At 41.5% G+C, this 26825-nt stretch overlaps 1 protein-coding gene across 1 annotated transcript; it reads right to left on the bottom strand.

The window, feature by feature from the left end:
* Window positions 1–1907: 1907 nt before the first annotated feature.
* rnd2 (Rho family GTPase 2) lies at window positions 1908–25065 on the bottom strand. Its single transcript, XM_063904873.1, has 5 exons — window positions 24758–25065; window positions 24192–24279; window positions 7510–7619; window positions 5145–5279; window positions 1908–3034 (listed from the first exon to the last, which is right to left on the bottom strand). Exons 1-5 carry the CDS (start codon window positions 24959–24961, stop codon window positions 2765–2767), a joined length of 807 nt encoding a protein of 268 aa, XP_063760943.1. The 5' UTR covers window positions 24962–25065; the 3' UTR covers window positions 1908–2764.
* Window positions 25066–26825: the final 1760 nt, after the last annotated feature.

Raw genomic sequence — 26825 nt, forward strand, 5'->3', positions numbered from 1 at the left:
AGTGCATGGGTGACTGCTTTATTTGATGGATATGCAGCCTGATGGGGAAATGCAGGCCAGTGCAACAGAGATGATGCTGCCCAATGCCCACAAACACACACAAACACACACACACATCACAACAGAACTAATCCCTTCAGTCTCAGGTCAAGCTGTGGGGGCACAGCGGGTCTTGTGCCTCTGCTGTGGGTGCTGGCCTCATTTGCATTGCTCATTTCCTGCCCTGGGCATCACTTTCCTGCAGCTTCTCAGTGGTTCATGTGTCCATCAAAATGCCCTGCCTACTTATTTTTATTAAAATACTTAAATCAAATATTCCCTTCATTGTGGGCTTTAAACCTGGCTCTCAAAGTTTGAATTGTTATTATTTGCAGAGAATGTAGTAGCTTAGACTCACAGTAAGTTACATTATATTGAAAAGAAAATGTGAGTATGAAAACATGTATAGAAACCTCTCCATGGCACCATCATTGATCCATGTCTTTAGTCTGTTTCAAACATTAATAGTTTCACCACAACAGATACGGAGCTCCAGAACATTGGGAACAGTAGAAGCTCAGTGGTTTTTTGGCAAAGCAACAATTGTCTAAAAACACAGGTTCCCAACTGTTTTACTTTGTCACACTTTTTAGCCAGGCATTGACAGCCAGGACCCCTGTTTGCAGGGTGCATGAATTGTGAACAGTTTGACCAAAGAGTGTGTCTATGTGTGAAGAAGTAAGCCCTTCTAGTATTTTATAAAAAGAGAAAGTATATGAGGAAAAAGCCATTAATGGACTGTTCGGAATACCTTGCAAACCATTTGCAAGTTGGGTAACTAAGTGTTATACTGACAAACGAAGATTATTATGCTACAGGAGTGGCTTTAGAACTTTCCTTGGATGTTTTAATACATATTGACTGACCTTTTTTCTGTGAGTCTATTGTGAATCCAATGTAAGAGCTGTGAATCCAATCTCAGTCTACAACTTCTATCTTCTGCAAAGGAACAAGACACCTTTCAGAGCTTCATGTCAAGCCTGCAGTTGGTTTGTATTTCATGAAGATATATTTTGATGTATTATTCCTTTTTAAAACTTCCCACCAGCCACTCTCTGTCTCTTCCTATTTTGTTTATTTTATTTCTCTTCATCTATCCCATTTGTCTGACATTTCATCCATCATTTCAGCTCATGTTGTCAATGGTTTAATGTCTGACAGGGATGTATCAGCAGCGAAGTTCTCAGAAAACACTGACAGTTGTAAAGGTATATCTTTTTGTTGCTGTCAGAGCACTACAACTTCAAGCATGTCCACTCTCACCTCTGCCTCAGTGCTGTCAAGATACAACATCTTGCTCATTTTAAAACACTGCAGACAACAAGTCCTGTTGCCTAAGAGAAACTTTTCACATTTAGGCTGACCAATTGATTTTGTGTTGGACACAGCTCAGGGGGAAAATCAACTTTTAAATTGCAATCCCAGAATCAACAGGACGGCAAAATTATTAATTGTGGAAGAAAGAGTCATGTCATGCCCCCTGTCATACTGAATTAGCTTGAAGGTCCTGTAACAATATGCAGTCTGTCATTTAAGAAACACTACACAAGTGGTTCGATGCTGCTGCATTGCAGTTCAAATGTGTTGTGCACAGTGTTCACATTACACTGAAAGACAGACTCATTCCTCGGGTTGCAGTGCTGAATGAGAGTCATGACATTCAAACAGGAAATGGACTATTATTATTTACAGATATGGCTTTTGAAGGCCACATTGATCGGAACCAAGGAAATATGTAGCTTGTTGAAGAATTAGTCCTCCATCTGCGTGTTATGAGACACTTGGTTACAGTCAGTTAAAATCACATGATTTACATTTCTGAGGCCATGTAATGAAAAAAAAGGAATGAAATTGTGAATTGCCAGAAATTGTCCTTTTCTTGTACAGACAAGCTGTTGCTTTATTTGAGTGAAAGGAAAACTAAATAGCCTAACATTTAACCACTTTATTTTCCACAAAGAAACATCTTTGAAATAGATACAACAGCATTAACTTCAGTAAATCAGACTGAAACAATTGGAGTGGATGAAAAAAAATGTGTTAAATGACCAACAAAGAATTAGATATTTGTGACTTCTTAAATGCACTTGTGGTGGTAATGCACACCTTCTCAATATTTCAGTGCGAAATAATCTCATTTCAAGCTCCTAAAGTTTGGTTTGAGCCACCATTCATCTAGTCACTAGAATCCCCTTTTTTAGAATCATTGTACATTTCCTCTCAACATTGCAACAGGAAGCAATTTCAGTAGGGAATTAGTCCTTATGTTCGCTGAGCAACCCTGTCTTTGAAAACAACATGCTTCATCCGCAGACAATGTCTTTCAACATGGTCCTCCTCATACGCACTTCACCTCCTTCGCCGCAGTGCCATCCTGCTTTTAGAGCGGCTCCAGGAAATGAATTCCTCCTTAATACCTGGGACTAGTAGGCATTTCCACTAACACAGCCTCCTCTTGTCCAGAGGTTTAGTCCAATTCGCCATCATTTCAAAATAACACAAATATGTAAACAGCTTAGAAAATATGCACACACGCAACAAAAAGAAATAAAAATCCAAAGCATTTCGTTCCACTGCACTGTTTCCTGTGTCCTCATTTCTCTGCAGTGCAAAAAAAGAATAATATGAGAAAAAAAACAAAAACAAATAAATAGGCCTCCTCTGTTATATATTTCTGTGTTTATGTATATACATATATATATATATGTTTCATTGTGATGGGTCCCTACATGAGCACACAGCTCTTGGCCCGGTCCTTCCTCATGGTGGGGGCCTCGTCCATTTGTTCAGTCCGACCCGGCAGAGGTGGCAGGGGGAGCTGTGACACTCGCTTCAGGCCTCTGCGGGAACTGCTGCGTTTTAGCTGCGGCTTATGCGCCCGTTGCACCGATGCAACCGTTGTGATGTGGAACACGTCCCGAACGCTGTTCTCCGAAACCTTGGAGGTGCACTCGACATAGGCCACCGCCCCGATCTGTCGAGCTATTGTGCTGCCCTGAAACACGGAGACAGGCAAAGCAATACGCAATTAGAGACTTCAAAACCGTTCAAATATTGAGGAGAAATGGATACTGCATGCAACCTTTTATCTAGAGTGCTATTGAAAATATCAGCTTTTAGTATTTGCACTTTTCCTCCTTTCCATTGTTCTTCCTTTTTTTATACTAGAACTCCAATGTCTGCTATGTGTTTTGCTTTGAGGCTGTGTAAGACATGAGTTTACTCCACTTCAAGGTGCTGTGTGAGTGCTTCACAAGATAATGATATTTTACAACACACATCCTATCCATCATGGTACCTTGGCATAAGCAGGCACTATATCTCAACAGTGGAAGACTAAATATCCGTGAAAGAAGCAGCAGATCCAAGACAAAGATGTCGATCCAAGCTGTTGACTGAATGTCAATGATTCTGGAGACAAATGAAGCTCCTCTATCATAGGCATGAATAATGTAGATGCTCTGACTCCTCAGTCTTTGATAAGACTGAGACACAGAGCCCACTTGGCCGCTGTTGACGTGGTCTATGCAGCTATTTAGAGAAGAGAGACTAAACTCTCGCAAAACCCTCCCGCACTCGAGCTCACCCCTCAGAAATGTTACAATATACCCAGTTAATTGAGACCCTAAATTGTTTGCTTGAGATCAAATCAGAGACAAATTTAATTTCAGAGTCCCTTGGCCTCTCTCTTTGCTACAGTACAGCCTCATCTCTTGTTGCTTGATCAAGAATTTAAACCAATATTCACGCAGGATCAAGGTTGAGTCTAAAGTAAAGGCTTTAACATATGAAACAGTACGGCATTTCCCATGACTCTAAAATCGCATGCTCTCCAACACAGAGAGCTTTCATTGTGGATGTGGTTTGATTCTTATCGCGTCTGTGCACTGAGCCGCATTTAAGACGCAATAAAGTCCTCGTTAGGTGGAACGGCAGATTCAAATGCAGAGGTGGCGGCAGGAGGGGGACATGGTAGAGATTGTCGTGACAAGCAGGAAAGCTTGATCGGATCTTAAATTAGTGCCGAAATGTCTGGAGTTCACCCAGTGGTCACTTGCTGGCTGATCCTCAGCTGGGTTGGAATTCAGTTTCAGATCAACAACGGGATAAAGAAACAGGCTATTGGGTTAGAACACCAAAAGGTTATTGTGCTTAGCTCTTGCATCTGAAATGTGACACACATTTTCTGGGCATGTATGAGGGACAAACAGTAGTAGCCTCAGATGTAAATAGTGAGTGTGAGCAGAACAATAGCGAAATGTGGGTCCAGCCATAAATTGGTATCTAGCTATTTAACATATTCTCTGTGGTTAGCCCCTCCATTTTTTGCTTATGCGTCTTATTTACATGAACTGTCCGTTGTTGTTTTTTTTTTGGTTTTTTTAAGGCTCTGTGTTTTATGCTTCCGGCAAGCTCTCAGAGAGCAGTGGAAAATAAAGACTCTTTTGTTCTGGGGCTTTTGTGTGGTTGCACCCCTCCATTTTTTTTGTATGTCCAACACGGTAGAGCACATAATGAACACGCTGAAAGCTGATTAAAATTCACAGATTTACACAACAGTTTATCATCCCCTTCTGTTTCTCCCCATCCCCTTGGCTTAGAGGTCATGGTGGCGCAAGATAAAAGGGCTCAGTCATTCATCAATGTCCGTTTTTCTATTCATCTAGCATTTTCAAAACCCCTAAATCTGCATGAATATTTCATCTCAGGGAAAAACGTGTCCCTAGACATAAACTCCAATAACAGCCCGCGTCTCTTCCTCAGCCCTCGCTGTAAGCAACCTTACATCACTTGTCAGCAAATTTGGTCAAAACGCCGACCCCAGCAACATGTCCCAGAGGGGTTTCACACAGCTCTTATTTTGCAGTGGGTGATTATGTTAACTTGAGCCCCTTTTCACACTCCCTTCCTCTGGGACTTTAACAGAGAGAATACCACTTCAGATCTAAGATGGGAAAATTGTTCATAGACGCTAGATTGCTTTATAATTTCTCTACCGTTGTTTTTTTGCCAAGTCTTTTTTTCCCAGGTTACAAAGCAAGTCCGTCACTCATTATCCATTCCACTTCTTTCTCCTCACATATTCATCATCTGCTTGTTCTCACCTGCTCGTGGGTGACTGGGATGAGGCGCTGCTTGGAGAGCTCCCTCAGGGTGCTGACGTCTGTCCTCATGTCCAGCTTGCAGCCCACCAGCACCACTTTGGCGTTGGGACAAAACTCCTGTGTCTCTCCTTGCCACTGTTGAGACATAAACCGACAGAGACATAGAATTACATCACTGTATGTGCCAAATCTGAGAGGAGAGATACCTTTACTGACAGGTGAGGCACTAACAAACAGTGAGAACCTTTGGGCTCTCTGACACTGGATATCTGAGCTCGAAGGAGATTAAAGGCTCTCTTGATGTAAAGGTTCAGCAAAGGAGTCAAAGGGAAATTACAATTCTTCTTTTGAATATACTGATATGAGCGTTCCTCAGATTTAAATAAGAATTGAAATCCTTATTATGTTCGGAATAGAAAATGGGAAAAATCATAATCATCACCAAAAAAGCGCATATTCCCTATGTTTTATCATGGTATAGAGGAAACAATTAGTAATTGCATTGACTGAAAATGTTTTAAAGATAAATTAAAACAACTGTTTAGTTGCAGCTCTATTTCACATGAATTCAACCATGTACAAAAACAGTAGGTCTTTCACTAATAATTATTTTCAATGCAATTAATCTGAAACTTCTTAATAGTCAATACAACGTCATAAAGCGATGAAATGCACATCATCATTTCTTGAAATAAATCTTCCAATTTTGTTTTACCACTCCAGGACCGATATTAAAGACCCATCTCAGAATTACATTTACATGAAATAAAGAAAAACAATAAATCCTTGCAACTGAAAATTTTTTTAAAAATTTAAAAAAACAAAAGCAGAATATGCATAAACTTGTGTCAAACAACCAATCAAATTGACCGTTAAGTTAAACCAACAATACCAAGTATTTTTTATAAGAGCCTGTCCTAATTATTCCTATTTTTTAAATCCAAGGACGCATTCATTGTGATGCCATTCAACCAGGTGAAAATGTTACATATGTATTCATGCCATCTTGGTTCACTTTTCTGCTGTACCTGATGTGTGTCTCCATCAACAGATCTATTGCAGATCTATCTCCCTGAGCTTAAATGTCACTTCTGAAACTCAGCTGAACCAACTCAGTCCCTCAGGTTAATAAACAACGGCAGCCGACAGACAGCCTTGAAATATTCATCATGCCGTGTGCAAAATCAGGATGTCCATTCATCTGCCACGTTGAACGCGGCCTTTGACCTTTTAAGCCCACCCCTATTTTGCCAATAACACCCAATCAAAAGATTTGATTGTTTAACCCTCTCTTCTCCCCCAGCTGTCATCCAGGACCCTTGGCGACCTGCTTGTTTCCAGAGGTCAAGAGTCTAATTTGGGATGGTGATTGTGCAACAGATTTTCCATGTGCCCCTGAGTTTCAGAGATTACCAGGGTGACAGCTAGGGGTCAGGGGTCATGGCAACCCCCTGCCAAGGGATTCATGGGAAAACCAAAAGCTTGACGGCAGCTCTGCTTCCCCCTGTTGACAGAGAGCACTGAGGCTTGGGAGATATTCGTGAGTTAAAAAAAGGTGTCTCGGGTTAGAGCTACAAAGTCTGCAGGGGCATTTTTGCGGCTCCCCTCAGACCACTAAACACGTCAACAGGCCAGCCGTGGGAACTGTTTCTGGCCCACAAGGAGCACAGTTCAAAGACAAACACACACATGACTTCAAGACGAGAGACCACTAAAAGGCACAGCCCTATTTTACATGACACACATTCACACAAACACACCCATTAAGTACGGTGTCCCTACATGTACAATAGGTATTGCCAGCGGCTGTAAAAACACATCCATGACAACAACCCCGCCTGGCCAGTATCACATCAATGTCAGCTGCAGCAGCACATCTGAACCATAGGCTACCTAACCAATGTTAAGTGCTGCCATCTGGAACAGTTCTGCGTAAAGCTCTGGTTTTAAATGTTGAATGCCTACAGAAGGGCAATTTTAGTCCTCTAACAGGCTCTGCAACAGTTCCTCTTTGATATAACTGATGCGGCTAATTTGCGTATCTGCTATTCCTCTTGAACCCACCCGGGTGCAAAGCCTCTCCTCTCATTCTTTACTCTGACCTTCCAGTCTATAGAGGAATGAGGGTCAAGTATCCATGGAAGTTTTGATGAGATAAAGGAAAGGCAGGCTCTAACCTCGGTGCTGATTTGCTTTATTGTTGAGCCATGAAAATGCAAGCTGCTGCTGCTGAGAGGCAACAAGATGCTGATCAGCTAAAACTGGAATTTTTCCGGTTATTTCTCCTGTGTCACAGCAGATAATAAATGCCGATTCCAACGGGGTTAAGAAAAAATATGATATAAAAAACAAAATAAACACTAACCTTCTTTATGACACTGTCCAAAGTCTCTGGGCGGCTGATGTCGAAACAGATGAGAACCGCGTCTGAGTCAGGATACGCCAATGGCCTCACGTTGTCATAATAAGAGGAACCTGTGGACACACAATCACATATGGCATAAGGTGATGCATTTCTGTGTACTTGTTTTATACCCCACAAGGTATTTCATCCCAGCCATATGGCTTATTATATCAATTAGAAACATACTGCACATCCCTGGAAGGTGATTTAAAGGTCATGGATGGAGGCTCTGACAAACTTGCACACGCTGCAGCTTGTATGCACTCTGTAGAGGCAAATGAGTCTTTATCTTAACAGTTGTGTGTGCATATTTTTGAGTATTTGCATCTCTTGGGCTTCCAGACAGCTGTGTCCTCCCTTCCTGAGGAATGTCAAGAGGTTACTCAAAGAAGCACACGCACTCCAAATTGAATTATATTGGGTTGAGGACCAGAGGACTTTTGCACACAATCCATAATCGTCTTGAAACAACAGTAAATGCCAGCACAAAGGCCAAACTAAAGGTTGAACGCTTTAATTCTCTCCAATCATCCTTCTTCCTGACTCTCTTGCAAATGCTCCCTATTTTAAAAACTTCCATTCCTGCCTGACTATATGAAATTGCAATGCACTCACACGCCTCTCCCCACTCTCATTTTCATTTCTGTACCTTGATCAAATTTGAAGGAAGCGCGCTGCCTCTGTACTTTCACAGCCCGCTCAGTTACACGGGTCCTGTTCTCTTACAGCTCTCATTAGGAGGCTTGTAAAAATATCTGGGCTCTCTCTGTGAAAATGTGGCTGCGGCTGTGGGCAACCTCCATCCTGCACCCCCCCCTGGGAATTGGTACAGAACTGAGCTCTTACATTTTGATAGCAGCAGCACCCTGGCTGCATACAGTTTAGGTCCTGAAAACTAATATGTTTTGAGACAAATCACCCTATTTCACACTCATCTTGCACATTTGTTATATAAAACAACTCATTAATTATTTAATTCCTTAAGGTCAGACAAACTGTTTATGATAAATAAAAGATATTCTTCATGCTTGCTGTTAACGGGCTTTATACCAAACCCACGCACAATACACAGTCATCGTGTTGAAGATCTGGCTGTCTTTGTCAGTCTGGGTAAATAGAGTCTGCACAATGGCACTACAGCTGTTTTAGCATCACTATGTTCTCTTTGTTAATGATAGAATGACAAGCGATGCACGTGGCCCGTAGCCCCAGTTATTCAGCTGGCTGTCTATAGTGACCTGCTCCCTCCCCACTGAGAACAATGCAACAGCCTGCATGTTAAAGATTGATACTTTTTGTGCCTCCAAGTGAGAGAAACAGCTATGTTTCCCATTTTCTTTCTCACCAAAATTCACTTTGCCACCAATGGCTTACAAAAATGTTAAATGTCACTCCAATCTCTCAAGACTGAAAACAAAAGTGCTTTGAAATATGCATGGTTTATGTCCCTCCTCTCTTGTTGTTCTGGCATTCCATTCTCGTTTTGTATTACCGTGCAGTCAGCACAGCCAGAGCCTATCATACCTCTGATCATGGATGTAATAAGCTAACTCGATACCATATTCCTAAATGGTACTAAATTCAAACGAATGAGTCATTCTTCAGTCTTGTCTGCCTTTTTGGTGATAAAGAGCATGTGCTTAAAAGGCCTCCTCTGGCTGACTCTGCACACATGAAGGGAAGGAACATTATTTACTGATACAAATCTTTGCAACATCACTTTCTATTGGCCCTAATGGCTAAAATTGTGGGGACACATTTTGTCCCAACACATTAATTTGCCTTGTTTGTAATGATTGGTTACTGGGAAAATTGTTTGAGCCCCTCTGGCCCTTCTGTCATCTATACGAAACAATGCTTTCCACAATTCCACAAAATGCTGCCTTTTTTAACAGAGGGTTGTGTATAATCTTTGACAAGCTCTGAAACTTTTGACAATCTTGTTTTTCCAGTGATCATATCTTTTTTGTCATTATAGAAGAAAGAAATGATAAAAAAAACACTGTCAGATATCAAGAATTTAAACTCTCCACCCCCCCGCCACCTTTTTAACACAAGAGTGCAAATGTTGTGCACACACACACACACACACACACACACACACACACACACACACACACACACACACACACACACACACACACACACACACACACACACACACACACACACACACACACACACACACACACACACACACACACACACACACACACACACACACACACACACACACACACACACACACACACACACACACACACACACACACACACACACACACACACACACACACACACACACACACACACACACACACACACACACACACACACACACACACACACACACACACCCCAAATGGATGCCAAGCACAACAGTCAGCAAAGCACACATTGTACAAGAGCGAGCTCTGATTGGTAGTGGTCTCACATGAGGTGCTGTAGCTGCTGATGTTGGTCTTTACTATGTATCGCAGTACAGACCTGTACTCAGGTTAAAGCTGAAGAAGAAAAGAGACAGAGCATGTGGGGGTTGAGAGTTGGCAGAAACGATTTAATGACTTTGATGCAGAGGTGAGGGCAAGGTGCAGAAGCCTGAGATGATGAGAGAAGCACCCTGGGAATTAAAGCAGAATCCGGATGAAGGGGAAGAGATCTCAGAAGAAGGGAAGTTGAGACAATGGAGCTTGTTTGACTTAAGATGTAATTAGAAGCTGGAACGAGGCCATTGGGATCAATTTGTCAATCCCAAAGATCCAAATGATTGGCAGGTCACGATCACGACAGGCCTAGTCACCACACAGCAATTCACAGCTCTTCTGTCCTGAGTGACAGGGATGCTACCTCAGCACTTTTGCAAAGTCCTCTGAGGAAGAGAACAGTGCTGTGTTTAAAACGAGCCGAGCTGGCACAAATAAAAGCCAATCACCATAACGATCAAGAACATGACAAGAAGGAGAAGGAGGAGGAAAGAGTCTCCTCCTGATTGTGAAATATCACCTGCCGCCTAAAAGCCACTTCCAGCAAACAGACACGACCAGAGATTTAAAAAAGATGTAGCTGTAGAGAATGGAGGAGAGGGGTGTGCAGTGGATGTTTGGGTGAGTAATGAAAGCACTGAACTCGGCAGGAAAGATCAAATAAATAGGTATGAGAGCTCTGAGTTGGCTATTGGTGGAGCTAGCCTATGCCCATTCACTGTGAAGTGGAACAAAAGGTCAATTGAATTTCAGGTGGAGCAGGGTGAGATGGATGGAGCAGACGGGTGAGGGAGGGGAGTACAGCCTGGCAGGAACCACTAAAAAACCATCACGCCTGGCAAGGAGTGGGACCCTGTGCCAAGGACAGGCTTTAAACATCCCTCACAAAACCTCCTGGAGGATTAGCATTAGCCGGATTTAGCAGAGGCGATCTCTCACACAGGGAAGTGGATTTCTGTCTTTATTTCCATAGGGTTAATTAGCACTAAGCCACGCTGCTGTGCCACACTGGAGGCTTAGCCGGGCATAGGTGACAGAGGTGGGAGGAAAGCGTTCCTCATCAGCCGTCAGTCGAGCTTCATCAAAGGTCAGAAATATCCAATAGGATGTTGAGGCGTACACAAATGTAGTAGATGTACAGTAATAGGGCTAGAGGGCTTGTGGTATGACTTCTCCTGTCTTCTGACACATCGACTCCCCCGTAGGGACAATCTGTCTGGCGCATGACAGCTCACTATCTGCTTATTCAAACCCTCCTCTGTAAGAGCTTCCATTTTACGAGCAGAACCTATGAAATCAATGTAACAAAAAAACAAAATCGCTGCAGTTTGATACAGAAGATTCTTCAGGAAACCCGTTTAATTTAGTGTGCATCAACATCCAACAATTCCTTCCAGGCTTCAGTGCGTTAAACCGTACCGTCACAGCAGGAATTTTCTCTTTCTTTCTCTGTTTGTTGCATGCTCATTGCAGACACAGCTTAAAAGCAAACCATTTTGAGTGAGAGTAAAAGAATTGTCTTTGCCTCAAGGCTCTCTGATGTGTTCATGCACATATGGCAGGGAGTCAACAGCAACTAACAGCCTCATTAGGCCACTAAACACTGGGAAAAACACTCATGCACACAAACAAAGGCAGGGTGTAAGGAAACAAACACCCACTGAAATGTCGGCAAATAGATGAAAACAGTTTGTTTGATTGAGTTAGGCACAACTTTAGAAACAAAACCCGTACAGCACCACATACCCTGCGTCTTTTATTTCTCCTGCAGCTGTTTTCCTCTTGAAATTCACCTTCAAAGCAAAGGCAAAACATTTCAAGTTGGGTTGGTCGAGTATCGTAGCAACCTGGATGGATGCAGATGGCTTCATTGTATGGCCCTGAAAGGAAGTAAGGAGGAAGAGAGCAGGAGAGCGAAGGGATTGCAGAGGCTAATGACTCAGGTGCATTGAAGATTAAAGTGACTAAAAGAAGTACAATAAGTGGGTTGGCGCTCCAATCTTTAAGAGAGTGAGCAGACTTTTCATTGCTGATGGTCCGGTCTGTGTTGTAGAATGCTGCCAAGACACCATTCGAATTGAGGTAGAGTAACTTTGACCCGCTGTACCACTTTTCTGTACAAGATGGCGTGAATTCTATTATGTGAATGTAAGCCTTCTCACAGACTTCTTTTACAGTCCAGAATCCAAAACAGTCTATTGCAAATGGTGCCACTTGAAGACCTTATTCCCAAGGCAGAAATTGTGAACTCATGCTCCAGATGAAAAAACTAGCTGAAAAGGGACTTCAAAAAAAGTTACACTCAAATTGTTCCGTCTCAGTTTTCAACAGTGTTCTCAAACTTTACAAGGCAACCACTGGTTTCCATTAAAATGTGCATTATATAAAAATCAATTACAAAACCCAACTTTGAGTTGTGTAATCTATCACAGTGAAGATAAATCTGCATTATGTTATGCTGTTGCTGCTTGATGATGCAGTTTAGGTGCAGATTGACTTGCAACAATTTATTACAACAATTTGACAAACATTAACGCAGGCTTTGACGTTCATTGTAATGTATCACAGAACTCAAGCATGATTGAGGAATCTGCTAACTCATTTTAATTGAATTAATGAATTTAGTAAACAATGTCTGCCGGGAAGGATAGAGCGCAGAAAAATAAAGTTTGACACCACCAAATATATAAATATTAATAGTTTTTTTCCCTCTTTCTGACTGGGGCTTTGTAAACACAGATGAATCTGAGAAGCCGCCATTAGACCCTGATATAACTGATCATATACCCTAATCTCTTTAGGAGCCATGATATTTTTAAACGTACAGTTCACACACACCTTGAAAACCAATTTTAAGGACTATATGCTTGAAATATTTAACCTTTAGGTTAATGTTGCAGTTTTTCATTACACCATCACAGGAACTGTTAGCCAGTTTCTGGGCAACATGCAGGAGCAACAATGACACCACTATGTTCTACTCCATTGAATTGAAATCTTGGGGCAGTTAATCACAGTGAAGTGTGCGGAGAATCAACTCAAACAAACCATTAAAAAGGCTTTTAATGAAGCAACCTCAGCTGACCTGCACGCTAGTGCACTGGGCTTATATCTTTGGTTGTTCATGGTTTGACCTTTAGGCCATACAAGTGTACAGACCACACACATACACACACAGCGTGAAGCTGTTGGTCTGTAATAGAAGTAGCTGTGTCAAGTTTTCAAAGGCATTAGCACACAGCCGGGACAGTGGAGGTGACACTGGGTTAAATGGCCATTAACCTTCCATGTCTGCAGCCTTCACACAGGGGATATTGATCAAAGCTCCCTGCGCTTTCCCTGTGGAGGAAATGCAGCCTTTGAAGGGCGTCAAGCACCTTCCACGGATCTGCTTTGAGCTCTTCTGCCGAGGAGTTAATGCCTGTGTCTGTCGTCGAAACACAGGATGAAAAGCAGAGCTGGCCACAGCGCTGAAAGCAAGAGGACAGAGAAGCATTACTGTCTGCTTCCTGCTCTGGGCCCCAGGGGTATGGAGATGAAGTAGTGTGTCCGCTTTCAGTTTCTTCTCACCCCCAGTCCCTTTTTTATAATCACAGACACACAGAGTCTCATTCTGCCAGAGAACTAGCTTTGAATTTCATCTCCTGTTGTTTGATCTCTGTGTCTTGTCTAAGGCTCTGGTTCATGCTGCACTTTGCTTTTAAAGATCACTAAGCTTCTTTTGTCGCTCAATTCTTCTGTCGATTTATGGATTCTCTGCCTCAGTTGAAGAATACCCACACCACTCTTTTCTCTGCTTTGATTTCACCCATCCTAATGTTTGATGACTTGACTGTAGATTTAGTGTGGCAATCTGGTTCACCCTTCGATGACTCTTAATTTTCTTGGAGATGTTCATGTATTTTGATGTTACAATATAAACACTATCCAGGTTTGTTTGTGTGAGGAAGTTAGAAAGCTGTGAAGGACTGCGGGCTGTGTAAAGGGAGTGCATGCAGAACATCTCTTCATCTTTTTCTGTGTTTCCTCAAGCATCAGAACCGTTGGATCTTGTCATAGTTGCAAAAGCAGTCTGTTAGGACAAAATCCATCCTATAACACTGTTTTAGACAACAGACAAGAGCCAGTTGAAGCACACCAGATGCTGACTTGAGGATTATTTATTCTTTGCACAACCTCTTCAAGTGTTCAGTGTTGGACCCCAGCTGGTTCCGATATCCCTAACACAGACTGCAAAGTTTTTTGGCTGTAATTCATTGTGAATGGTTGCTCAACTTTTACATGTTAAAGATTTCCGACAAGGTAAATGTCTTTTTTTTAAATAAAAGGGGGATAGCTGGAGTACCCAGTTTTACTTCTTAAGAGCGGAACAGATTGGTTCTGTGGGGGAGTCAATGCTTTACAGCTACATCCAGCTGTTCGATGCGTTGATCACCAATATTGACCATAAATCCCAAATCAATTCAAATAAAAATATTTATGTGAAGAATTCATTTTCAAAAGTCTTTGAGATCATGCAATAATGTTTGGAGTTTACTGCCAACATTAGTTACAATGAATTCTGCTCCGAAAATCTCACAGCCTTTCTCAAAGACTACCATCACACACACACACACACACAGTACTGATTCATCTATGTCGATTCCTTTTTTTACCTGTTAAACAGCAGAGATCAAGTTCTTTATTTCCTCTCCTACACATCTTTCAATCTCCGGATTTTCATTAAAACTTGTAATAACACTGACTGCACCTTTTCTGTCCACAGCTGTCACTCTGATATGAAAGAAAACTTGAGAATATTCAGGCAATATCTACACGGGCATATGAAAGAAAAACGTGTGAGTGGAAAAGGACATCCTCTGCTCTACCGAATCCACTTCCTCCAGTGCATAACCATCCAAACACATCCCCTATCATGATGCTATCCATCCCACAGCCCACTCTGAACCCCCCCTAGGGAGGCCGCAAGAGAGATACGGCATTACTACAAGTGCGATTTCACTTCCACAAAAGCAGCAGTAGCGAGAAAGAGAGCACATTGGATCTTGTTTATAAATAAAGTCATCCATAAATGTAAATAACCTTCCCTGTATCCCCTTATGCTTGGATGGGTTGCAGACAGATGCTGAGAGGGTTGTTGCTGTGGTGGAGGTAGGGGCAAAAGAGACTGAGCGTTACTAGCTTTGGGAGAAGCAGAACCAGTCAGTGGAGCTGTTTGAAGTGTGCTGTTCAAAGCTGGCTCTGCATCGGGTTTTGTTTCATTCGGCACAGGGAGTGGACCGGCAGAAATCCCACAGAGCAAGAGTTCCCTGGGTGTGTTTCCTGTCAGAATGACTGAGGCATTCGCTGTTGCTGCTGTTGCCGAATAGGAACAAATGCCTGGTTTAGTGTCGGGTTGCAATCGTTTGTGTCTCTTCTCTTGTTAAATTTAATTTTCCAATCACATGAGCGGTGCTGGGGTAGCAAGACATGTAACTGTTATCGCCATACTACACAGAATTCTGGTGTTTAGTCATTACATTTGAGTTACTGTCCTGCTGGAAACAGTATTCCTTGTGTTACATGATACATTTCATCTGAATGTTATGACACATTGAATTCAAATCTGCATATCTACTGAATATAATGAAGGATTACTGCTTAACTAGCATTATCCAAATAGAAGCAGACAGGCCCACACACAAGCTCCTAAACTGAAAACATACCAGCATCAAACTGCTGGTTGTTAGTATTAGTCTTTCATTTGTCATTTTAATACAAAAGACTTCACCTTTGTCTGGTCAAGTCCATGTTCCCTTAAAGTGACAACACGTAAGATCAATAACTTCCTGCTGTCAGTGGATTCCTTTGCATCATGCCATATATCATGTTACTGCAGGTCAATGAAGAGAGGTAGCACAAAACGCGCTTCCTCCATCTCCTAATATAACAGACAAAAGCACTGCATTAAATTATCTACCAGAATATTATAGGGCCAAAGCTGTGTATTAATCTTGTAACAAGAGCGTTGCAGAGGTTTTAAGAGTGTGACACAGTTGGCGTTTATGTGTCTCCATCCCCAAGGACCACAGTGGGTCAGGTCCCAAGGGTGCCACCAACAAAACTAACTCACAACAAAAAGCCTCCAAGAGTGGGGGCTGGGAAAAGCACAGATGTACACTTCTCCTCTGTCTACTCCTTCTGTCCCCTTTTCCACTTTTCAATCTAGAGAACACTTGCTGCTCTTATAACATGCTCTAAGGGCCCCAGACCCCCATGCTTTTTACTCCCGTCAACCCCTCATTCCCCCTATCCCTTTGCCTATTGGGCGAAGCAGCTGCTGCGCTTTCCAGCCTCATTGTGTCCCAGCTCCTACCCCAGCGCCCCTATCAGCCCCCATTACGCCTCTGGTCAGCTGAGAAACAATAGGAGAGGTCGCCGGGTCATAGCTGTTGGAATTCACATACACAGACCCATTATACATCACACACATGCCTACACACATGTTTACATGCACTCACTCGTATCCATCACACACACAGACGTGTATCTTTGTCTGTAGTATAAAAGTGATGCACTTGTGTTTTATATTATCTTTTTAAACTGTATGAAAAGTAAGATGTATTGGCCAAATTGACCTAGAAAATAAAATTGTATTATATAAATAATGTTAGCATTATCAGTAAAATCTATATTGTTTACTAAATAATCCCTCACAGGAACAAAATGTTTTAAATCTTAAGGTTTTAGTGCAATGCATGTGATGAGCAAAAGTGATGTCTTGGAAAGACAGAGTGAGTAGTTGATATACAAATTATCAATATGGGGGTGAAGTTATTCATTTAATTACAATCCTTTCTCAAATCTGCGTTTGTATTCTTGCTAACAAAACAGTTGTATACCTTTTCCCCCCCTTTTTAATATCTGAGAGTCATTATTTAGCTTCATTCTCCTTCTCTGTTAGTAGCAGGGCACGGCACAGCTTAAAACAGGGCATGTAATGTGAGTCAGGGTGAGCTCATGAAAAGCCTTGAGTGATCTTTTTATTCACCAGTGTTCATTCACTCTTATTATTCCATTGGCACGTTAACAAAGTGAAATCCTTATACAGCCTATCAGCAGCGTGCAGTGCAGTTCAGCAGTGGACATGCTATTTAAGACGATTTTACACTTTTGCCTGGTGCTCGGCGTAAAGCTGAGTGCACAGTGGTTGAGATGTGGTGAAGGAATGTGTGGTGGCTCTCAGCTCATAGCTGTATCCCTGGTCACATTTACAGGCTCCCCCACAGAGATAAGAGATCAGAAGGGATGGGAGTATGTCTCCTCTGGGGCCTTCAAGAAGTGCTAGTTTTAATGTTTATGGTCGGGTGGACATGTGGGATGCTCGGGATGTTTTTTTATTTGTGTAAAAGCAGGACACATGGGTACATGCCTGTGTTGTGCAGAGTCAGCCTGCACTTCTGTGTGTGAATATACTGTAGGTGTCTGTGCTTGTGTGTTTCACTGTGTCACCGAGGAAATCAGATATTCTGTGTGGAAATTACAGCCTGTGTGTTCCTGTCAGTGCAGCTGGCTGGCTTTCATGCAGCGCATCTGCCCACTCTCTGCTTAACACTGCCCCTGACTGCTGGTGACCTTAACATGGCACTTCTGAAACTGTTTTCACTAATGGGCTATCGGAGATGAAGAACATGTTGAGATAACGAAAATAAGGGAAGATAAATAAATGGCACCGATGAAAAGATAACTGAAAATCGCCCTCCAAAGAAAGTGGCTCTTTGGAGGATCTGCTCTCCTGCACACCAACAATTCATCTGATCTTTGTTTCTTCATCTTCTCTTACAGCTTAGGTAATATACGGGCAGCCACTTCCTCCCTGAGCTTGTTGACCCTTTGTGTAACGATCTAAGAATATGATTCAAGGAGTGCTAAGCTCCAGGGATGGAGCACAGCTGCTCGCATGCCCAAAAACCCAAACATCCAGCCCAGCAGCCAGTTCTGCGGGCTGTCCTACAGAGTTTCCATAACGTCACACAAACCCTCTACAAGGTTAGGGTAAAATGAGGGGCAGCACTTTGCATAAGCCCATTATTATTTAGGAAGTTTAGAATTTGGAGAGGCTATTTGCATAAAGAAGGGAATGTGAGGTATTTTAGAGTGATTTACAATATTAGGTGTGCATGTACATATATTTCTGTGCCATTTAAGTTATATGAACTCATGTGTGACTAGGGTGAAATTATGTTGGAATGGAAAACCTGGACATATAATGCCCTCTACAGCCCTTTTGTGGCTTTTAAAGTGAAACTACTCACTCCAGGCATATTATATTTACATTTTCTTTCCCCATACGAATTTCAAATGCATAAATTTGCATGCATGAGTGAGCCCCCTTATTCCGGATCATAGGTGTAATCAATCCAGAAATCACTTAAATCATTGACTATGAAATGTCCGGTGGTATGTACAATATACATCACAGTATTAAAAAAAGTCTACACATCCACTTCACCACACACAGCTCTCCCCTCTTGATTTCTTATATGCAAAATGTCTTGTGGGCTGTAAACATGAACTGTAATCCCCAGGATCATCAGGTGTAGCCTGCCACAAAGGCTGCAGGCTCATCCCAAGCCCGACCCCAAAGGGATGAGGGTCATGGAGGGGCCGGAATGTATTCTCTGTGATTTTGCTGTTGAGCTCATAAGGGCCTAGAGGATAGAACGGTACCCCCTTTGTCCAAAATAGCATCACAGGCTTTTCCAGTAACTGTCTATCGAGATTAGACACCGGAAACAAAAGCCCAAGTTTATTTCCAGCCCTTAGAAACATCAATATTGAATCACAACTCAAATAACATTTTCACAAACTTAACTCTGTGCTCGGCCACCTAATTGAAAAAGGAAACATCTGTTAACACTTTTACAGTGTTTTTTGTTTTGTTTTACAAACACAATACCCAGTATTCTACACAGAAGGATCTGGGTTGTTTGTATTCGTACATTAACAACCATCTTGGCAAGCGCTATGCCCAGGACTGAAAGAAATAATAATAGTTTTGCAGAGATTTTTTTCTTAAACCGAAGTCTTGAACTTGAAGTTTTGACCTGATGGGGGTGCTAAATGAAAAGTGATACGATCTCTTGAGTCATTATGACTCATCCTCTGGGGAACATAACTAACTACCTAACCCTATTTTAAGGCACTCTTCCAGTGTCTGTTGAGTTATTTCCTTTTGGACACAAGTCTTAGATCAACATTGCCATCACTAGAGCCATACTTAGCATGTTAGCGTGGCTAAAACAGCATAGTCAGTCATTATCAGACAAAATGTCATTTTTCACGCAAATATGTCCAACATTCAATGTTTCATCTGCCTAATTGTGAGGATCGCCTGCTTTTTCTTTTTGATATTATTTTAAACCAAATGTTGGGTTTCTTACTATTGGTCATTGGGAAAATGCTAATTAACCCACATGGTGGTCAAAAACTGTTACTACTGTCAATACTACAGTATTTCAACAACATTGCAATATCTTGTGTTTACTAATTACCCGAAACTGTAACGCAGCCATTCATCAGGGAGTGCCTTCCAGCCTGCTATGTAGCATCAAAACAGGTTTTGTTTAGGCAGTTATTGCCCTGGGCTGGTTAGGCAAAGACAGGAAACAACTTTAAGGGTTTAAACAGGAGCAAAAATGATGTTGTAATGCTCTTAAGGATACTGACCAAAATAAACAAAAATGTGTATTTACTGTCTGTGGTTAAATAGGCAGATCCCTTTCCAGCGGGAGACATCCAACAAAACACAATGTCATTCTCCAATTGAAACCTGTTCAGATAACATAGAAAGAAATGTTGCCATTCATTATTTAATGTTGCGTCTAACATTGCAGTAGTGATTCAGAGAGGCCAAATAGACCAATTGGCAGAGACCAGAGCAGTTGATGGTATCCCTTGTGATCATAATGCACTCTCCTCGGGTCAGACGGCACTTACTGTGTGTCCTCTGACTCCAGTGAGCTGTAGGACAGAGGGCAAAGAGGTTTCTGTTGATTCTTTTTTGTTCTCTATATTGTGGTTGTAGTTCACTCATTGTCTATTAAAGATTGATCAAGTGTAAAGTGATGAGTAAGAGAAAGCCCACCGAACACAGCGTGTTTTTACAAGCCTCTGGAGGCCCTACCGGTCCAGTGCGCTGAGAATGTGGAGTTTGTAGAGCATAGAGACTCCAGGAATGTTGGAAAGTCAGTATGAGAGGAGGGAGAAAATCAGACTGTGACTTTGAGCGAGTGTTGTAATACACTTGCAGGGTCTTGTTACAATTTCACGAGTCAAAACAATCCCACCTCTGACTGAAAAGTCAAGAAAGCTGAGTCATGAGAAATTAGCCACAAAAAATCATTAAACATGAATTTATCAGACCAAGATTCAAAAGAAAAAAGGGGCTCTGAAACTTTTGTGAGTGACATTTATTTTATAATCTCCAATAGTCTGACATTTTTATGATAAGTAAATGTTCAGTACTATAGTGTGTGTCAAACTGTGAAGACTTAGGGTTTAGGCAGGTCTATTGCAAAAACAAACCCTCACTGCACAGCAAGTGATGCGTTTCATGTTCCCAGCAGCAGCAACAGTACTTTGTTTAGAAATAAAAAGAGGAAAAACTGGGTGGTTTTGTACGGGAAAAGATAGCCAACATCTCTGATCAGTCAACAAAACTCAACAGAAACTCAAATATCATTGACAAGGGATAAGATTAAAGGACACACAATTGGAATGACTATCTGTGGTAAATACAGTGGGAAAGAAACAGTGTGAGAGATGACTAGCAGTGATGTCAGCAAAAGAAGAAAGAAAAACAAGATTCCTGTGAATTGCCACTGGAAAGCACACTCCAGCGTGACTAAACAGAAAGTAAGAGGTGCGGTTTTCATGTGGGAATCAGGTCAGGCATTAGAGTGGTAGTGAAGAGGAGAAACAAAAAGATACACGAGTGTACTGGTGTAGGAGGTTTGGGGAAACCCAGCTTGTCAGAAACGCACACAGGGTTTTACTGTTAGGCCAAGGCAAGACGGAATCTTTCCCAGACAACCTTACCATATTGGGAAGAAAAGAAAAGTGCACTAATGCCTCAGTCTCAGTAAAAAACACTGACTGGCTGAATACCAATGAGGCCCATGAGCATCGATAGTAATCACTAATGGCTCTCAGACAAGTTATCAAGAGCTACATTGACATTTTGACCACTTAACAGCTTGGGTTGCTTGTCAGATACATGGTGAAACAGACCTCCGCCTCTATAGCTGTGGCTTCATGTAAATACAGTCATACACAGATACAATGGTTTTTCTCATTGGAATTCTATTCAATCACTTTCTAATTGACCTTATTCTCCAAACGGTATGGAGCAGCATACAAAACACAGCACAAAATTGCCCTCTGAGTCTTTGAAGCCATATGACCTCCATGTTTCTGTTAAATGTTTCTAAAAATACCCATCCATTTAGAGCTGCAAAACAACGCACAAACACAGACATACAGACTCAGTAATCGCCTCAGTTAGATAAACACCTCTCCACTGTTTTCACCCAAACTGCAAGGACAATACCTTATGGAAGAACCGTAAATAATGAGACTAAACTAATCAATGGTGCAACAACAAATGCCCGGAGCATTTTGTGAAAAAAAAAAAAAATGTGAGCCAGGCAAGACGTAAGCTGTTTGAATAGCCATGCCTTGGATAGAGATCAATAACACTTTGTGAACGGATCCTCACCACAGCAGGCAGACTTCGGCAGCAATTAAAAGGGAGACAATACTTTATGTGAAGAGGCTGAAAGCTTGTGGTAAAAATAACAGCTGTATATAGGGGAAATAGGATGTTGCTTCAGAAGAGCGAGTCGAGGATAGACTGGGGTAAATGTCAGGTTAAATTTAAACTGTCCAACGCACTGTAGCCACCAGAAAGTGGCACAAAACAACTAATTTGTTTTCAAAATAGCTGTCACCGGATATGTGATATTGTGGCTAGTTTTATTATGTGAATTGGGTGTGAAGCTCTGTTGGTATAGCTCCTTATTTGGTTACTCTGCTTTGGACTCCCTTTGGTTCCCCCAAAAGGTCAGCACTGTCAAGACGGTTTGCAAATGGCCAACAGACTGAATTCACAGGTCACGGTTAAAGTTTAAATCCAGGCCAAAGCACGTCCCAAATGTACTTCCCCTCTGTGACTACATCTAGTGATTGTACAGGATTTCACTGTGTTGTGATGGTGTGACTATACCACTAAACTTGAGCTGGTGCTAGTGTACATGAGTAATAATATTAAAAGAAACTGAACAAGAAAAGGACAGCTGAAGGGGAAGAAGAGCAACAAAAACAATCTGAAAGAGAACCGAAGTGAGACTAGCTATTTCCTTTTGATGAAAGCCTTTTTCATTTAAGTGTGAGCCAATTATTTTTCTTCACGAGCAAAAATGTGAACATCTGTGTTTGCTGTGAATCAGTGAATAATGGCATACCACAAAAGGACCTCTCAAAGCACATGCAGAAGCACACATGCTTACCAGACACACACAAACACTTTTGCCCTGTGGGTTGGGTGACGTCATGTTTGTTGTTGGTTGGGCCACTCCTGCTGTAAGATTATAGACTCACGCGGCCAAAGGTGATTCAGGGTTTTAAAGATGGACAGAAGCACAACATTCCCACTACATCATTAGGCTCCTAAAGCCCAGAGATAAGGAACTCTTCTAAGTTGTGGCCCAGGGCTCCAGAGGACCCCGACCCCCTGACGGACAGGCTCAATCAGATTTACTCCACGGGTCAACCAGAGGTCCAAAGGAAAACAACATTCTTTCACTGACTGAGCATATAACAGGAATACTGTCATCATCTCACCAGAATATAGTCTTGGGTTAGGGAATGTTTATGTTTAATAAGAAAGACTTCCCACTGGGAAAATCCCATCTTCAGCCGTGTGACTGGCCAGGCATGTCACTGGTCAGATGGCTGACAAGAGCCTCAAGCCTGAGACGACCATGATGAGATGCAGATCTCCCGCTAGCTCATAACCGTTAATCCATCCATGCTGACAAGAATGGCAAAGTAGACCATGGCTTTCTGTGGAGGCGGCTCACTGCCTGGTGGTCATAAGTACTGTCTTAGCAGGAAGCATATTCATACACTGTAGCCCAAATACATAATTATTTTCTAGACAAAGTGAGATGTTGTTTTTGTCAGAGAAACAACACTGCTGACAGGGATTCCTTTATGTGGAACGACAGTGTTTGACACTGATGTCACCAACATTCGGTTTCTTTTTAGCAAATTTGCATGTTTAAATTTGACATTTTAAGTCGGTCAAACAAAGATGTTACCCAAGCTTTGATGGGTACACTTTTCATCCAAGAAGACTGAAATTTGGCATGGATCTCAAGTGTTTTTGATGTTGTGTTTGTATGTAAATGCAGGAACACGTAGATGCATGTTTTGTAACTATTGTGAATTTGCACAATGCATTGCTCTCACAGTTAGTTAAAGTGTGGTTGACGGATGGGTAAAAACTTAAAACACTCTCTTAATATTGATGTGAAATTTGTAATGCAAATAAAACGCAATATCAGATGGGCTGTCTGTGCGTCTGAAAATGTGAAGATGTGTCAAAGGAAGAAACTCAGCTGTCAAGATCTATGATATATGGCTGATATTTCAGCAAAACATACATCAGTCTGATGAAAACACTTAAACAGTAAGGGCAGTTAATAATCCCTTCAAGCCCCTCCTGTCTCAATTGTCCACACCCTCATCTCTTACTCCCCCCTCACAGTCGTCTGACCCCAGCTGGAGCATGGGAAGAGCCATTTACACACTGCGGACAGCACATAGAGGAATGCAAACACAAGACACAAGGCACCAAGAGACATGGCTGGCACTAAGGTTTCTAGCAAAGACAACAATCATAAATAGCCAATGCACTGAGCTAAAAAAATAATCTAAAAACAAAAGACATCTGAAGTTGGCAAGGTTGAAGCAATTCATCAAAGAGTTAACTGCTGGAAAAGTTGGAGAGAGGATTTTGAGGCAGGCAGGCCTCCCACGGTCACAGACGGGACAGGCACCATGGCACGGCTGTCAGCCTTTAGGAGAAAGTACAGACAGGGACTTAAAATTATCTTACCTGATGTGTCCCACATATTCAGCTCTATCCGGTGCTTCTCAATCTCAAAACTGGCTGTGTAGTTTTCGAACACAGTGGGCACGTAGTTCTGTAAATAAGAGATTCATTTTAGTTTTCCTATTAAGTTCTACATGATAAGCTGGTGTTTACATATCAGCCACAGGCTTCCCAAGAATTTACTGGGCAAAAAAAAAGATTTAAAATGATAAAGCAAATAAATAGTATAGACTGATAATCACATGGCGAAGCTACATTTGTATTTTACAAATAAAGTGAGATAACCGATGAAGACAACGCCTTAAAGTTGTGTGGGCTCTACTGCAGTCAGAGTAAAAGTCAATTTACACATTAAATGAACATTACTGTGGTTTTACAGGCATTTATAACAGTTCTCTCAGCGCTTCCTCTCTTGATTATATCCCTCATAACGCAGGTGGATGTAACCTGCTGAACAAATGCTGAAGTTGACTTGCTCAGTTTAGCGTTTAAATGGCGTTCTCGTTCACTCCTGATCTCATTTATGAGAAAATTAAAAACACTTTAATTCAGACTTTTGACAGACCTACCTCTGGATAGCAGTCTTTGGCAAAAACGTGCAGGAGTGCCGTTTTCCCACATTGCGTATCCCCGACCACGACAATCTTACAGCGGCTGCCTAGACTGTCCATGTTTTGTCCGTCAGAGGTGTGTTGTTGACGCGGGGATGGAGTGCACCCAGCATAGGAGATGCAGCGGAATAAAAGACGGGAAAGAATAATGAACAAATGCATGCGCCGACCCGGTGCGCGTTATCCAGCTCCTTGTGTCCCCCCGCAGCTCCCCGTGCCACTGCTCTGTCTGACTGCTACAGGAACTTCGGGCAGGAGCGCACAGCCTCCCTAGAAACTCCGGCGGTTTGATCACTGGCCACGCCTTCCTGATATTCACGGCTGAGTCACATCACTCAACTGCAATACGCTGCTCATTATGGGAAATAAAGGATCTGTGGGACAAATAGTTTGTATTAACCTGATCTTGTGTGTTTTGGTCTCCTAGTATTCCTATAATATCTTAATGACATCAGCAGAGCCCACATGGATGCTAATTTATTAATGTTTTGGGTTTTTTAAACAACTTTTAGATTATTTAATTCCCACAAGATGCTGGTTGCACACTACAGAGAGACACATGATGCTCTTGAACTGATTTCTGTAGATTCTGTAGACAACTCAACCAAACAACTCAACAGTGAACTCTGATGGGAGTTAAGTCATACTGAAACCAGTTAGTGCCATAGTGGATATATTTCTATTTTAAATGTATGGCTTAACTTAAGCTCTTTTCAGTGTTTGTCTCCTTTTGGTTAGCAAAGTAGAACTCTTAAAATGATAAAGAAAATATGCTTTTAAGTAGCTTTAATAGCAAGAGTTTGTTCCTCATTATTTGCAAGTTGTTGTCTGTTTTTTCATACAGTGATTACTGACCATTCGACCTATTGCTCATCATCACTGTTTGGAAAGCAGCATAAATGTTCTGCACATTATGCCTCTTGATTTAGTGCCAGCATGACCTCTTAATGGAGATCCAATAATTGCAGCGTATATAGATAAAATATTCCATCAAATTAAGCAGTTAAAGGTGACTGGGCTGTCTCATCGCATTGCTTTTAGTTTATGTTCCTGGAAAGCGTTACGGAGGAGTTATTGTTTTTGGGGAATGAGATAATTAAATAACTGGCCACCACGTGCCAGCACAGGTCAGTACTGTTGAGTCATGTTTTTCCTCTGGAGAGTGACACTGCCATCTTCAGGACAAAGACTATACTTGGATTATATTCAATTCGCAAGTGGCACAAGAAGATTACAAGATTCACATTTTCAAGATTTAAAGGATTTATTGTAAATTGTCAAGTCCGAGGCTCGTCCGACAATGCAACATAATATATATATATATATATATATATATATATATATATATATATATATGTATATATATGTATATATGACATAAAACAAATAAAAACAGTGAAAAATAACAGAATAGAATGAAAAATAGTGCAAGAGAATGTTGCGAAGTTAATAAAAGTAAAACTAGAAATAGTGCGAGAAGAAGACTATATACACGTAAATGGAATGTGATTCAAACACAAATAAATTGCAAAATGCAGATACAGATAAACGCTTATGGAGGCAAAGAAAGCCCTATAAAGGAAACACATTGTAGGAAAGCATAATAATACAATACACCAGACCTGAAAACTATTAAACTACTTGTTCTATATGGTGGGTTGTGATGTTAAATGGACCTCATTTATACAGCTCAATTATGTAGCTCATTTATATAGGGCTTTTCCAGTGTTTGGGAACTGACTTTTAATTCAGTCCCAATAGAACAGCAGATGGCAGTGTGTGTTCTTTACTACAGCAGGCTTTAAGATAATTTTAGGATAGACTTCGACCTATATACAATATTTCCCATGCACACTTAACTTAACTTCACCTAATCCCGTCAAGAACTTTTATGACTTTCATTTTCTTATTTAACTTGCTTTTCTTTCAGCGCATTGTGCTGTTTATTAACAAGACGTGAAGGGAAAAGATGCCTCACATGGTAATAGGAAACAGTGTTTATGCAAGCCAATTACACTCTTCATAT

Source organism: Eleginops maclovinus, chromosome 16 (genome assembly GCF_036324505.1).
Source record: "Eleginops maclovinus isolate JMC-PN-2008 ecotype Puerto Natales chromosome 16, JC_Emac_rtc_rv5, whole genome shotgun sequence".
In the NCBI taxonomy this organism is placed as follows: Eukaryota; Metazoa; Chordata; class Actinopteri; order Perciformes; family Eleginopidae; genus Eleginops; species Eleginops maclovinus.